Here is a 16260-nt window from a genome sequence, read left to right as displayed (position 1 = left end):
TATTTCAAAAAAAATTATTAGAATAAAACAACTTAGCAAAGTTTGTTTGCAGAATATGAAATCAACATATACGCATCACTTGCATTTCTGCACATTAACAATGAACAATCTGAGAAAGAAATTAGAACAATTCCATTTACAATAGCATCAAAAAGAATAAAATACTTAGGAATAAGCTTAACCAAAGACATGAAAGATTGTACACTGAAAACTACAGCATTATTGAAAGAAACTAAGGAAAACATAAATAAATGGGAAGACATCCCACGCTCATGAACTACTGTTAAAATGTCCATATTACACAAAGCTACCTACAGATTTAAAGCAATGCCTATCAAAATCCCCTATTTTTACAGAAGTAGAAGAAACGACTCCAAAATTGACATGTAACCACAAAGGACCCTCAACAACCAAAGCAAACATGAAGACCTCACACTCTCTTTTGAAATGAAGTTTTCTTGTTATTGTGGGTTATAAATCCAAAGTCCTAAAAGTCCATAAATTATCCTCCTAAATTTACATTTTGGTTCATTCTCAGTGACAGGCCTTTCTGTGCCTGAGTGGCAGTGAGGGCTGCTTCAATATCTGTAGCTTGGACTTCTGTCACTGACATGGTGTGGGTATCCCAGAGCCTTGGCTCTTTTACCAGTCGATCAAGTCCCGCATGAACCATGCTCAGAAGGGCCCCACGCTTGCTTGGTTTCATGCTCTGCTATTGCTGTCTTGAAATTCTTAATGATTCTATCTTTGAACTTACGTTCTGTAAGTAAAATTTATAGGACAATAAAATATACGCATGATCAGAGGAGACATGTGCAATATGTGTGTCTGCCACCATTCCTGCTGCCCCATTCACAACTAGTTTTCACCCTGCTTATGGTGTGCTTTCCATGACACGCTTATTTGGTACCCATTTGGAGTCTTACTGAGTTCCACCAGAATTCTGTGCTACTGCTCACATCCAAGACTAAGTGAAGGTGTTAACAGCTCCAGGAGGCCATGCTTTCCATTTGAATCTGAACTTACTTCTAACACAGAAAGAAAGCAGTTGTTTTCTAAAAAACAAGAATGTCCAAGGAATCTTATCATATCCTTTCTTACTCGTGTTACTTCCCAATATTAGCCAAACACTTCTGCTGAAAAAGATGACATATATGAAAAAGAGAAGAGAGAACAACCCATAGAACCCATTTAGGGCTCACCCTAATCTAGTATGATGTCATCTTATCTCGATTCTATCTGAAAAAAGAATTTAGTTGGGCACATTCACAGGTTCCAGGTGAACATGAATTTGGGGAGGACACTACGTACCCCAGTGCAAATACTTTCAACAACACTTTTTCTTTGCAGTCTGAACAAGAGGCACTATATTTTCATTTTGCACTGGAGCCCACACATTATGTCACTTTTTACTTTTAGAGCCCATGTTGGAAAATGGGGTTTCATGAGACAGCCAAGTGAGTCTGTCAAGTGAATTCTAGAATTATCCAGACTTACCAACACTTCATTGCAGCAAGTTGGTTCCAGGCAAACCCATGTGAAAGGGGCATGTCCACAATGGAGCAGAGAACTTTTGTCTCTCTATCACCAGACTCACTCCCAAGATGAAGGAAAGAAGAGCTTAGCAAAGCATGGCCAGTTATTCTTCCCAACTTTGCCAGTCAAGTAGGTCACCTCACCTAGCCAGTGTCAGTGAATATAAGAGCAGGGAGGTTAAAAGTTATACTACTCAAATTCCCTTCACATGCTGGTACCATTAGGAACGAGAAGGGAAATTGTCACTAATGCTTCCCTGTTTCACTAATGTTTCCCTGTTTTTTTCAATCTCTTAACACACTCAACTATGCCTTTAAGCCTGTAATTAACGGAATATGGCTCTCCCTTCAGGACAAAGAAAAGACCTTTATCAGGACAGTCCTGCTCGCACTTTTACGGGGCTACTCATTTGAGTGGCCTCTGGGAACTGCTGGTGGACAACTTAGAGTTTCATCCCAGAAGTCTCTGATATGGGTGAGAAATTGCTTTAATTTAAATTAAATCCAGGGCTACTCATATCCAATGATCAGAAACAACTTTTTGTTCTACCAGCCATCCACAGCACAGCTAACCATAGAAAGTTGATGAGGTTAAGTGACAAACTAAGATTAAATACATAAAAGCATCCAGTAATACAATTCAGAAATCATAGAAATGTTGCAAATTTGAAAGTACACCTCTGCCAGTATCAAATTCTTCACAGAGAAATTAAAAGGGCACACATTAAACGCTCTTATGAATTAAGGTCCCAAAGTATTAAAGCCCAATTTTGAAATCAAGTTTCCTTGTTACTGTGGGTTAAAAATCCAAAGTCCTAAATGTCCATAAACCATCCTCCCAGCTGTACATTTGGTTCATTCTCAGTCACAGGGCTTTCATTTCCTGAACGGGACTGAGGGCTCCTTCAGTATCTGTAGCTTGGTCTTCTGTCACTGACACGGGTGTGGGTCTCTCAGGGCCTTGGCTGTTTTATCAGTTTATCAAGCTTCTCATGAACCGTGTTTTAAAGAGTCTAAAGAGTTACTAAGATACAATTTGATTTTACAGCACTATCCCCAAAATTTAAAAACAATCTCAAAAGCAAGCCAATGCCCCACTCCTAGAAGACAGAAACTAGGCACATTTTTGTTCCCAGAATCCAGTACAGAATTTGACTAAAGAACAAAGCAGAAACTGAATGGCATTTGAGAGAAAGATAAAGTCTCTTTCATTTTAGCCTCACTAGGATGTCCATTAGTCTATGCCATTTAACTGAAATTTCTGACCTGCGAACTTCGAACCAGGAGGAATCTTTGAAGCCTGACGTTGATTTGTCACTATGAATTTGCCACGTGCAGTGCACAGCCCTGAGCATCTGTCACACATGGACTCTTGAGTTATCCTTCCTCTTTGATGACCTTGTGGTTCACACTGCAGTACTGAACTGATTACGGGTTCTGTCAAGTGACATTACACATCCAGTTCTGATGCGTAGATTTGACAGTCCTATGCCGCCAGGGCCATTTTCACTGCCTCCTGCTATGGAACTGCATAGACCAAAGGCGGCTGCCTTTAAGAGAACATTTCTTTCTCCAGCATAATTGACAAATCCAGTGTCAGCTTGGGTCCACATGTAAAGGGAGTCACTTCAGCCTACGGTAGTCCATATGTGTCAATGCTGACAAGTTCTACAAGACATGTTTTCCTTACAACTGAGTCTTTTTCTCAGTCAAGCCTGCTTGGGAAAAACTGTACCTGAAGAGTAAGGCAAGGTGGACAGCTGCCTGAGACTTTCCTGCCCTGTAAACTCCTGCACACTCTCAAGTCAAGTGCCAGGTAAAGGTCTCTGTATACTAAAGACCCTTCAGGTGCCTTATTCATTCCGCTCCAGGTATTGCTCAGTCACCTGCAACTCCCTAACGCCCCTTTTCTTTATATCAGACCTTTACTTAAGTGGCTCGAAAGAAACCGCCACTCTCCCACACCATAAGCTGCAGCCATCAGCCAAAATCAAAGTGTCTTACGGCTGGTTGGATGGTGGCCCCCAAAAGGATATATCCATGTCCTAATCCTTGACTGTTACCTCATTTGAAAAAAAAAATTTTTGCAAATGCCATTAAGGATCTTGAGATGGGATTTCCATCCTATATTATCTGGATGTGTCCTAAATATAATGACAATTGTCCTTATTATACAAGAAAGGCAGAGGGACATTTGAGACAGACAAAAGAGAAGATACAGAAAGGGGGTGATGTGAAGACAGAGACAAAAACTGAGTGATGTGGCTTCAAGCCAAGGAAGATGGCAACCATCAGAAGCTGAAAAAGGCAAGGGATAGAATCTCCCCTAGATCATCTGTAGGGAGAGCAGCCTTGCTGACACCTTGATATCACACTTCTGGCCTCTACAACTGTGAGATAGTAAATTTCTCTTGTGTTAAGCCTCCAAGTTTATTAGTCTCCCAGCAAGCACGGGACACTTATACAGCATGCACTAAACCTTTTCTAGGCTTCAGCAGTTTACTGCACAAACCTAAATATTTTCAAACAGTCAAAGGTCTCAACATCCCACCATACATTAAAAACCAAGGCACTAGGCTACTTCCTTGGCAGTAACAAAATATCTTCCACAAGGACAGTTTGCTCTCTAAAATGTCTGCTCCTTTCTTTTTATTTCTCAGTGTTCCCAGGTAATGCACCAAGTGTTAGGGTCTTTTAATTACCTTCCAGCAAGTACAATGCCTTAATTCTATTTGGTTTGGAATAAATTAGGAAACAAGATAAAAGCGAAAAGATGGAGGGCCAAATATTCCTGTTACTCTTGATAGCCCTAGCTTGAGAATCCAGTTTCAACGAAATGATCACATAACAGAACCCCAGAATTGGGCAGATTTACTAACTAGCAATACACAGAATGAGAGAAACAGAAGACACTCACTCACACTCTCAAGGGAGAGAACAGAATTAGTCAAGGCAAGCATGCTCACTTAATTCTTTTCAAGCTTTCTATAAGTCACTTGATCACCCTGGGGCAGAGTCAGTAAAGAAGCAGGGCTGAAATGACCCTAAGAGCTCTCTTGACAGGACTGAAACATCAGCAGCAGGAAAGGAACATTCCCTCACTCCTCACCACCACCACCCCCAGGAGTAAAAAATGATCATCCACATTGACAATGTAAAAGAAATCAGAAACTATGCTAACTCTGATTCACTCTTAGTATACCAACAGCTAATCAGGAGCCTTGTGCAAAAACATCTTGATTAGTTGCTAATACAACTCTTTAGAAGCAGACCCCTCCATATACCTCAAAGGCAACATGCAGACCTGTATGCTTCAGGATTTTCTCACGAAAACCCCACACAATTTCTTTACTATTCCAGCCACATATGGCCTAGCCCTACCCTCATACCTGTTTTTCTTACTTTAGTAATAAAGAAACATAGATGGAAATAAAGAAGAGCTATCAGGTAGAAAGATATAAAATAGTGGGAAAAATATTATAAGTAGAGTCAAGTACCACCACCATTTACTAGAAGTGAACTGTCAGCACCAACATTAATACTTTTTCCTGTTATATCTGTAAAGTGATAATAAGTAATATGTACATAACAATTGTTTATTTATTCAAATCTCATTTTTACAACTAACTACTTCACAACAATTAACATGCTAAGGCAACATCAATAGATGAATAAAGGTAGTCCCTGGCCCCAAGGAACGTTGCCCAGGAGAACACAGAGATACGTAAAAAATACAATCACAATACAGTGTAGCGAGTGCAGCAATCAGGCATGCAGAAGTGCAAGGGTAGCAGAAAGGAGCGTGTGATCACAACACTCAAAAGAAGACTGCACAAAAGACATAACATGTAAATTGAGTTTTGAAAAATGAAGTGGGTTTCCCAGGTGCCCCATAGGAAGAAAGGAATTCTTGGAGGAGGGAAAAGCATAAATGAAGACAGTGAATTGTTCATATAATCCAGAAGTGAACTAGGCAATGGCAGGAGAAATGATTGGACACAGACGTCATGAATACTCGCATGTCTGCGTTTTAGCAAGTCCATTCTAAAAAAAACTTTGAGGATCAACTCGGGGCTGGGGGGCCGCGGGGGGACAGAACTAGTCATTCCTGCAAGAAACACTGGAACCAGTTTCTACCAACCCACCAAAAAAACGACTTCAAAGGCAACGTGGTGTCACAGGAAGGGCCTGTTTCTGTGTTCGTTTGTTTTTAGTTCATTAGGGCTCACTTAAAATTCTGATTCCACAATGCACTTGCTTTGGGATCTTGAACAACACTCATAACCTCTGCAAGTTTCAGTACAGTAAGTTTATGTAATTACCTTCACCTGTAATATCCCTGTGTTGCAACCTTAATTAATTCAGATTAATTCATCATAATCTCAAGTTCAGGTCAAAGACTAGTTCCTCTGTGACTTCCCCTCTGAACTGATTCAAAAGCCTTCTCTCCCGTCCTCATTTGGCTTCTCTTCTCTTCTGGAATCTCATAAGAACTTCTATGACCTCTTTGGGTTTTTTTTGTTGTTGTTGTCTGTTTGTTTGATTTTAATTGAAGTATAGTTGATTTACAATGTCGTGTCAGTTTCAGGTGTACAGCACAGTGGTTCCGTTTTCAGATTCTTTTCCCTTATAAGTTATTACAAAATATTGAGTATAGTTCCCTGTGCCATAGAGGAGATCCTTGTTGTATCAATTCTATGCCTTCTTTGAATGATTGTAGCACTTGTTGTCTGTATCATTTTTATGTCTGTTGTGGCTTTGTGACTGAAAATGAAAATTTTCTATTTGTTCGTGTCCTGGCCCTTCCTTAAAAATGTGTTCATTTATCTATTTCATATTTACTGACTACATCTTAGACACTGTGTTAGCTGCTTGTTCTAGATGTTAGTAAAATATAGACCTTCCTGCTCAAAGGGTCACAGTATTTGTGGGAAAACAAAAAAAATGAACAACCTATGTCTCTAAGAGCTTTGTACTTCCCAAAGAGAACACACCTCGTAGGTACAATGAATCCATGTATCATACGTAAATGTATAACTAGTTAATGGGATTATACACCTGAGATAACTGCTTTTCGATTCTGAGGAAATGATGATTATATTTCACCAGGAGCTCAATACCACTCTGAGAATGAGGGCTTAACCCCCGACCTGGCTCACTGCATCGCTTTCTTATATGAAAATAGACAAGTCTGTACATACTCTCTACAAAAAGGCTTATCGGGCATGAATTTCAGATAGCAAGAAGAAAAATTCAAGAGGTTCAGAGAAGCATCCAGAAGCTCAGATGATTGTCTGGCACTAATACAACTTGCTTGACAGGAAAATAGAGCTGTAAATCTCACAAAATTAGATGATCTTCTAAGAATTTCAAAACTGCCTGCTATTAATTAGAAATCTTAGAAGAACCGCTTCTTTTAAAGCATACTGATAATATGCTTTACAGCTTAATATTCAGAAGTCTATGTTTTCGCTAAATGAGCTTCAGGAAAGAAGGAAACTTGTGGTTCAGTTCCATCTACTCTGGAACCTCTGGTCAAAACATCTACTTCTGTGCTCAGCCATCTTATCATCTGTAAAATGGAGGCAACTCTAAGAAAACATAATTACAGAGATGTTGCACAGTTTCCTGTGTCACTGTCTTCATTTGTTTCAGAATACCAATAACATCTAAGCTACTACTGAAAGAGTGCTGTATTATTTGGGGTCATCTAGTGCAGCTCTGTCAAAGTAAAGAAAAGGAAAGGGACCTAGAAAAACTATAATTTTCCCAAGAGGACACTGTTATTTTATGGTAAATCTGAGTCAAGAACCCTGATCTCTTTGATGCCATTCCATTGTTCTTTCGTTGGGTTCTCAACAACCCAGAGAAAGAAAGAGAAATAAAACTCCTATGTGCTGTGTCACTGGTACAGGACGTGGCAAGATTGGAATTGGAGAACTACATATTAACAGGTATTTGGGAAATTCTTCAAACTAATTTATATACCAGGTACATAATAGTATGTTTTCCCAAGATGATTCTGTGGAATGAACAGAACTGGTAACTGAAGGTGTGCTGCAGTTCCAAACAGGATGGGTGAATGCTTGTTTTCTGGCACCTTTAAGACTCCACCCCAATATACACATTAAAATAAAATTAACATTTGAACTGGGTCATATTTAATTCTGCATGCTCTTGTAAGTCAGCAAAATATTCCATATATCATTTAAGTTGTCACTCACTTTTTAACTTGACTTTCAATTTCTAAAAGTCTTTCCAAACATAAAACAGAGGTGGGAAAATGGTATATGGGAAGCTGCAGAGATGAAAGTGAAAGTGTCCAAATCTACTGTCTTCATTTTGTAGTCAAGGCTGCCGGAAAAATATGCTAATGGATTCCTTATTACCCAAATGCCCCATATCAGTTTCAGTGGGTATCATTATATATTATGGAAATTTTTCTCAGTGACAGAGAAAGACATCTTGGCCGAGCATCCCCCTGCCCATGACACACAGATGATGGTCTCAAGCTACCTTGAAGGCATTGGAGCCCACTTTATCCATTACTAATATTAATGGAGGACAAAACTTCATATTCCGTTTGCTCTGTTTGTTAAATCACTTCTTCCCTTCATTAAAATGGATGACACATAATTGAGTCTGTAGTGTGTGTATCATTGGAAACTGAACACATTTTTGTTGGTTTTATTAACGTCATAGGTTTCTAGGGAGGGTCTACTAAATAACTAAGTCTAGTTTCACACTTACTAATAAATTTTGATGTAATTTTGAGTAAATTAAGCTCATCATAAAGGAAGGATACTGATAGTTGCTACTACCCCATACTTGAGGGGCTCTTGTAAAGCACTAAATAAAGTAACAGAGATTTATATGCATGCATATATTTTCAATGATATTTGAACACACTTAAAAAGAACTCTACGGAATGCATTATAAAACCCTGATGTTGTGTGTCCCTAGTTCCCAGCTCTCTCATTAAAACTATTTAAATGAACAAAATGTTATCTGTTTGGATAGCTCAGAGTATTCCAAATACTACTTCTTGTAGTACCCTGTCCCAACCATTTGCCTTCCTCTTTCCATTAGTCCTTAATTCAGAAACCCCAGAGATTTGTTCATTAATTTATGAACATATTTCTTCATTCAGCCAAGAAAATTGATGTATCCCTTACCAAATTTCAGGCACCCTTCTTCAGTATGTTTTATAGGCATGTTCAGGAAACAGAGCAGTAATTAACACAGATGAATATAGCCTCTCTCGAGCTGAGGGGAGAGACAAAAGTAAAGAAGCAAATATAAAATCGTAAGTGTAAATACGTAAATAAAAATTGAATAAATGAATGGGTAGAATAACTAGTATATCAGGTAAGTGCTGGAGAAAAACAGCAAGAACGGAAGGGAGATGGAGATTGTTAGCTGGTAGGAGGAGGCTGTGATCTGAAACTAAGTGATCGCTGAGGGCTTTCTGCAGACGATAAAATTTAAGAGGGAACCTAAGGTTGTGAGAGGGAGCAAGGTGCATATCTGGGAAGTGAATAGTACAAGCAGAGGGAACAGTCAGATGGAAAGGCAATGAGGCAAGAGTGGGCTTGGAGTATCCAAGGAGCAGAAAGGATGTCAGTGTGTGGAAAACAGAGGGAGCAAAGTGGAGACGAGAAGGAAACAGTCAGGAAACAGAAGCCCAGATTTCTAGGGCTGTGGAGGCACTTTGAGGACTTCGCTTTTCCTGTGAAGAAGCCATTGAAGAGACTTGAGTGACATGATCTGACTTATGTTTTAACAGGATCTCTCTGGATGCCATGTTGATTAGAGACTGCAGGAGAATAAGGACAAGCCCCAGAAGACCAATAGTTGATTCAAATGTCAAGAAACATTTATGCCTTCACCCTTAAACTTCACAAATGATGCCATTTCCATTGAGCTATTGAAAAATATAATCTGGCTTTCAAAACAATAAACCAGAAGGCATTTTCTCACATAAGCAAGGTCATAAACAACTGTCAGCTAAAGATGAAATAGCAACAAATCAAATAATAACAAAAAACATTTTTATAGATTTTTAAACCTTACAAAGCATTTTCTTCTCCATTATCTAATTTAATCCTCAAATCAACGCCAGGAGATAGTTATTATTTTCCCATTAGAAATGACCACATATTAAATCCATAGTAATTGCTCAAGAAAAGCTGAAATCTTGAGTGTACATCTATTAATGCCAACGTTGGGTTTTTTTCCCATGGGAACATTGGATGCTAAAATCCACAGGGATTTTCAGCTCAAGATGTCAGACTAGGAAATATACTTACTTTCTGGTCCTCCTGAAACCATGTTTAAATAAAACTGTAGAAATACCAAAATTAATCAACCAATAAAAGCCAAGACATTGTGGAAGTCATCAACCACAGAAAGATTTCAACACATTTCGAGAAGGCAAACAATGAAATGGAGGGGCCATGAATAAAATAATGAAGAAAAGACTACACTAAGTAGGGTCTGCACAAAGCCAGTCAGCTTTTGCTGAGCTCTGGTTATAGTAAAGGGCAGAGGAAAGAAGAGGGGCTGAAACCAAGGAGACAAAAGTCATTTTAGGAAAAAACGTTCATTTAATGAGCTCCAGGGAACACTCAGCCTGCTGCCATACACACTCATGTATTACAGTGGATTGTTGGTAAGCAAGACAAGAAAACAGGGAACCAACAAACAAAAATCAAGACACTGTTTCTTACTGAACTCTTCTCAAATGAGATCAAGAAATTATGGTTCAATGCCATAGCTGTAAATCATTTCTGCTCCTGGAGAGGTTAGAAAGGGCTTATAAAAGTAACCATTTTTTTTCAGACAGAATTTAGGTCTGAGCAAAAGCTTTTGTGTCCTCCAACCTCAAAGTTTACTGGGGATGGAAGTCCAAATTTGCTTTGACATACCATAAAAAGAATCTCATGAGCAGAGGGTCAAACTACTTTTGGAATATATGAATTATGCCCAGTGTTATTTTAAATAGATTTTAAACTACAATATATAAATTTTTATTGATCTATATGATTCTGGGTTCTGAAACTTCTACATGTTACATGCCTGATATATAACACACAATGTCAGTCCCAGGAGAGAGAAAACACTCCAATGAAGCAAGCCACAGAAACAAGATTCGAACAAGGTAAAGTGATGTGTAGCCCAAGACCAGGGTTTTTCAATTCTTTCCTGTCATGCTGTAGCTTCCAGCTCCTGAATAACAACACATGTTTCCCTTGTCCTAGACACACAAGAGTATGTCTCCTCTCTGGGGCATAAGAAGCTCTGGAGTTACATATGTGTCGTAAAGAATGGACCCAGTCGGCATACTCACAATGACCAACTAAACATCAATTAGGACTGATAGGCAATATTTCTTCTTCCAGTAACATAACAGTTTTTAAAGACTAAGCCATTGAACGTGGAGTTACTGAACATGGGACTCAGTTCACTGGGATCCCTTCTTAGAAAAATAAAGAACAACTTGAATTGGATTTGTGTGGCTTATTCAGGTAGTAACTAATCAGCTACATCTTGCTGAACTTAATTTGTCACAATCGTTCGGTATTTTATTAACTCTCTTCCCCTTCTTCCCCTGACTATCACGAGAATGGATCATGAGTATCTTAAAACATACTAAGTTGTCTTCCATCCCTGTTAATCTAACTACAAAAGCACACTTTCCTTATCCAATGTAACTTACTGTCTTTTAGAGTAGCTGTGGTTTTAATTCTCTACAAAATTAAAACCAGCAAAGAGAAACATTTTCAAGGAGCCACCACATTGTAGAGCTTTAGAAAGAAGACTTTAGAATTAAGGGCAAATATATCAATTTATAGCTAAAGCACCTGAGGCCTAAAGTAGGAAGGTAACCATCGAGGTCAGGGAAAGGGGTTGAAGATCAGGTTTCAGGCTGAGGAAGAGTCTACAGGGACTCAATCTGAGCAGGTCAAAAACTGAAAGGAGACCACGAATGTTCTGGGAAGGCTGGCATCTGGCCTCCAGTGTGGGATTCAGATGGGGAGTGGGTCCTGGGGGAACTGAGCTTCTGCAGTAGGCAGAGAAGTCCACCTCATCTCCAGAAAGTGCCACTGACATCAGGGAGTTGAGGGGAAAGAGCAATGAATTCCAGTCCACCTGAGAAAGCAGGCCAGTCTGATTAACTCTGAATTTAGGCTTATTTCAGATACTTCTTGAGAAAGAACTTGGACAAGAGCAAGTCCCATGCAGCCTCTTTTAAATCCATGCCTAGTATTTTCTGGTGGAGCTGCTAAACCCTCCAAGTGACTCCAGTATTTTAATTTCACTCTGTATTTAATTCCGACAGTTCTATGATTGATTATTTAATGGGCAAATAAGTAGGGTCACAAAAGAGTGTGAATGTATTTTACAGGATGAGGATGAGCGGAGTGGAGCAGTCTGGAATAGGACACCAATAAAAAGGGATCTTGGTAAAGAAGAACGTCTATTAGAAATGGAGAGGAATTCGCAAGGAAATTACTGCCTTACACCACGCCCTTCTCTCTGCATGTTTAGAAGCTAGTTTCTAATTTTATTTTCATAGGAGATGTGCCTGTGATGAATTGTCTTTTACCTCCACACCATTTATCACATGGACATATTGTGAAGTTTGTGTGAGAGAAAGCAAGTGTTAGAATTTGTTTTGTAAGGAGCTATAAACACTTCCTGGAACAATCTAGGGTAGAAGGAAAAGGAAAGGAAGGTGGAAACAAAGGAGAAAGACAGCTAATAATGCTGGAGTCTCTCGCTGGGATTTGTGGTATCTCTTTTTGAAACTAAGTACAGAAAGTCAGAACTTGACTGATTGTTTCTTGATCACGGTTTGTTTTCAGTTTTGTTTTTTTCTTGCTCTCTCATCAGTTACTCCAGCCAGTGCCATGTCATTTTCAGTTTCAGTAAGCATGCCAGTCTTGTTTCCATTCGCATTATTCATGCAAACGTTGATGGAACTGATGACCCCCAGTTATCAAGGAAACATTAGATACACCAGTAGATACATTTCTTAATTTTAGAAAAAAATTACCCAGTGAAGGTTAAAATAACTCCTCTTAAATTTGTCATTTAAAAAAAACTTATCCTAACATACAATACCTCATTGCCTAATAATGCCAGATAAATGGAGAATTCCTATGTATTCATGAATGCAGGCTAGTCTGTATATTTCTTGGCAGGTATGACCGTTACCGAGGGTGACGGCCTAGTTTGCTGGCCATGTCCTGTCTCCTAGAAAGTTGTACTTTCTGTTGTCTTTCAGTTGGGCCATTGGATATCAGAGGTGAATTTATAAAACTATACTTCCCTTTACACTTACTTTTTTGTTTTGTTTTGTTTTACTTGAAGTCTAGTTGATTGACAATGTTTTGTTTCAGGTGTACAGCCAAGTGATTCAGATATATATCTTTCTTTTTCAGATCCTTTTCCATTATAGGTTATTACAAGGTATTGAATATAGTTGCCTGTGCTATACAGTAGGAAATCGTAATTTATCTACTTTATATATAGTATACACTTACTTTCTGTGATGCACGCTGGTCAGACCACATAACTATTTTCACTTCTGATATCTTTTCAGGTCCAACCTCAAATCTTTGATAAGAAGATATTTTAAAATAAGTTTAGCATGTGTGTGCTCTAAATCCAACAGTAGTTATTAGAGATATGGTTTTGCACTAGGTATTCTTCGCTTTTCTGCTCTCGGCCAACCAACTGAAAATTAGCTTTTATTTTCTGGTTGGTTTGCTAGATGTTTATGACTATAATAAAAGTCTTAAATTTTGTCTCATATCTTAAAACACAATCTGAATTAGCAATGGATATTGTGCTATACATAGGGGCTGTGATATAAATATTGTTTCTAACTTCAAAAACATATAACCTAGAAGGGAACACAGACACATATGCAGCAATTATGGCAACTGCATTTGTTTACTAAGTGAAATAGTAGTGAGATGGATAAAGTGCTAGCAAGTCTTGAACAGCCAAATCCGCTTCAAAAACAGATGCGCAGTTCTTTAAAAATCTTTTTAACATTTTTCCAGCTACATGTAGAATATAACTTAGCATAAAAACGGTATGGGTTTTAAGTAATTTAGCATTTTGACATCCTCATAATGGAATTAAACCCAGAAGGAGGTTTCTCTCCATGATTTCTTGAAATGGTCCTTGATCATCCACAATATTTCTCATCATCACAAAGGTGGTACCAAGGGCAGGAAACTCCAACATTATTAAAGTTTCATAAAGCAAAGTCAATTTTAAGAATATAATGTCCCCAAACTGACAAAGGTCTTGACAGATAATTTCAAGGGAAGCATAAATTATTTTCTGTTTGTCAGAGGGCAAAAATATTTAGGTTGAGTTAATGAATGGTAGAGTTTTTGAGTGGAGAGTGTCCTTAAAATATTATGTAGATCTGTACTGTCAACAGATGCTAGCCACATGGCATTATTTATATTTAAACAAATTTAAAAATAAGATTAAAAAATCAGTTCCTCAGTTGCATTTGCCATATTTCAAAGATGTTTATTAGCTCCATGTAGCTACTGAATACTGCAATGCATGGTACAGATATAGAATATTTTCATTATCACCAAAAATTCTATTGAGCAATACTAAAATTATACCCAGATATGCACAGAGAAGGCAACCAAGTCTCAAGGAAATAATATAACTTCCCCAAGGTCACACAGCTATGTGTTTAAAGAAAAACAAAATGACACAAAGGAAATAGTAACAGAGGCATTAAAGAAACCCAGTAAGTTTCTGGAGCAGTCAAAGTAGGGTTTAAAAGTGCATACTTAGCTGTTAGCAGGGTTGAAGCTCTTGATGGTTGGTAAGATCAACCTGCCTGAATTTGGACATTAGCATTTTATGCAATGAATTAAAAGCAAAAAATCATTTCAACGAATGGCTTCCAGCTCCATATTTTTAGCCACTGCTGTGCTTCCAGGTTATGTTTATCACTTTCATATACAGGGCACCACTGTGAAATGTGATGGTTTATCTGACCCCAGAGAAATCAAGAAATCTTGTGGGGGTTATGGCTATATTTGAAAAGGTCGATTTTTAAATGCATCATGCAGACTGGCCCTGTTTTAAAAGGGATTCCTGCCATCAAATAATCAAAATGTAAACTCTCTTCACACCTTGCAAAAGTCAAAGATACTCTCCATATCTTTATTATTTCGTTGAAATCCAAATATTATTTTTCCATTCTCTAACTTGTTTTCCTCACAGTGTGATCTACTATTGCCAAGGAAGGAAAGGTTAGATTTATCAAAGTTTGCTAAAGGCCCCCTAGGTAACTGAACCCTCAGGAGAAACAATCGTCATGTATTCTTTTTGTTTTGTTTCAGTATCTTCGTAAAGAATCATTTCAATATGTTTGGTTCTGTAGCAGAGGTTCTGTGAAGTGCTTATCTTCCTCAGAGGTCCAGAAAGCCTGCGAGTCTGTGGGTAAAGATGGGTAAGGAGAGAGAGGAAAGGAGGCTAGAGAGAGGTTCAGTGCTGAGATAAGGACAGTGTTCTACAGCCTCCTGGGGGTGAGGCGGGGGTGCACAAACACCCACGACTAATCTAGACAGAAACTGAATAATCAAGGGGACGACCAGTGTGAAGTCATGTGGTCACCTCTCCCTCTAGAAATAAACATTGCCCTCAGTAAGTCTCCTCCTGCCCCAGAAGAGCATTAGGAAGGTCTGGAGAGGGGGATTATTGGCAGAAATGGAAAAAGCAGGTTGAAGGGATTAGCCTGGAGCAGAGAGCCCAAGAAACCGAAGCCAGTAGATGGAAGGCAGACATTTCATGGAGGTCTCCAAGCCCACGTCAAGTTCTGGGACCACCAAGTACAAGTCAAAGAGTGCTCATTTAACCCCTTTGGGCCCCCACGGAAGTGGAGGAAGACTGGACAGAGAGGGAGAAGGGGCCATTGAAGGTACAGTATTTACTATGGGATTTAACTCCTTAAAGGCCTCCCAGTAGCTTCAGATCTGCTCAAGAATCCATGTCCTGCTGGTTTGCAGTGAGTGGCTCACAGCTTCAAGGCCTCCTCTGCCAGATGGAGAACTATTTCAAACATCCTGCCTCTATTTTGTACTGTAGCGATGCATGCAGCAAACCTGACCCCATTTTCAGGTTCTAAAGAGAAATTCTAAGTACCTGAAAGACTGAGGAACATGGTGGCTTTTATTTAAGATGTGGAGATAGAGAGCACATACCTGGACTTGGGCCTGCAGCAGCACCAAATTGCACCAAGAGTTCCATTTATTTTCTCTCGCATCTCTGTTTCTCCTTTTCTCTCTGCTGGATTAGCCATGGGGACTCCAAGTTCTTCATTGTGTGGTCCTGGTACCAAGATTCTCCTGGGAATTATAAAGCTATTCACCTTCTACATCAAGCACTTCTTATTTTTTCCCCAGCAACGTAAGTCATCCTTAAGAGGGGTCAGGGTGCTAGCTCTTAAATATATTTTAGTCACCCCTTTGTACATTAAATTCTCTTTCTTGGAGACTGCTCTTGACATGGTGTTCACCGTGCTCTCAGCTGGCCTCCTGAAGTTCTGCCCTGCCTTCCCCACCAGGTACAGTTCAGGAGCTGCCTACCTCAGGGTGATAAGTTCTCGTCTAGTTGCTTTATTCCTTTCCCTTTTACATTTAGAGAGTATAATTTGAATACATAAACTTCTCTGTGA

At 39.0% G+C, this 16260-nt stretch overlaps 1 protein-coding gene across 8 annotated transcripts in view; it reads right to left on the bottom strand.

Moving 5' to 3' along the window:
- LOC149750470 (uncharacterized) overlaps positions 1-16260 on the bottom strand; it is a 137668-nt gene that overhangs the window by 27103 nt on the left and 94305 nt on the right. For 3 of the 8 annotated variants that reach the window (XR_016392245.1, XM_089908054.1, XM_089908061.1), the window contains exon 6: positions 8711-15931. The exons of 1 other annotated variant lie outside the window; for it this stretch is intronic. Coding sequence is in view for 1 of the 7 variants with exons in the window: in XM_089908076.1 (XP_089764202.1) it covers positions 15834-15931 (98 nt within the window). In the remaining 6 variants the exon portion in view is untranslated. The remainder of the gene's footprint in view (positions 1-8710; positions 15932-16260) is intronic. 4 more of the 8 variants (XM_089908043.1, XM_089908058.1, XM_089908076.1 and 1 more) reach the window with 2 other exon arrangements.

This window comes from Delphinapterus leucas, chromosome 1 (genome assembly GCF_059928025.1).
Source record: "Delphinapterus leucas isolate spDelLeu-1000000601 "Yukka" chromosome 1, BTC_Dleu_Yukka2, whole genome shotgun sequence".
NCBI lineage: Eukaryota > Metazoa > Chordata > Mammalia > Artiodactyla > Monodontidae > Delphinapterus > Delphinapterus leucas.
The sequence above is the reverse complement of the archived record's forward strand: the minus strand, read 5'-3'. Positions and strand labels throughout refer to the sequence as shown.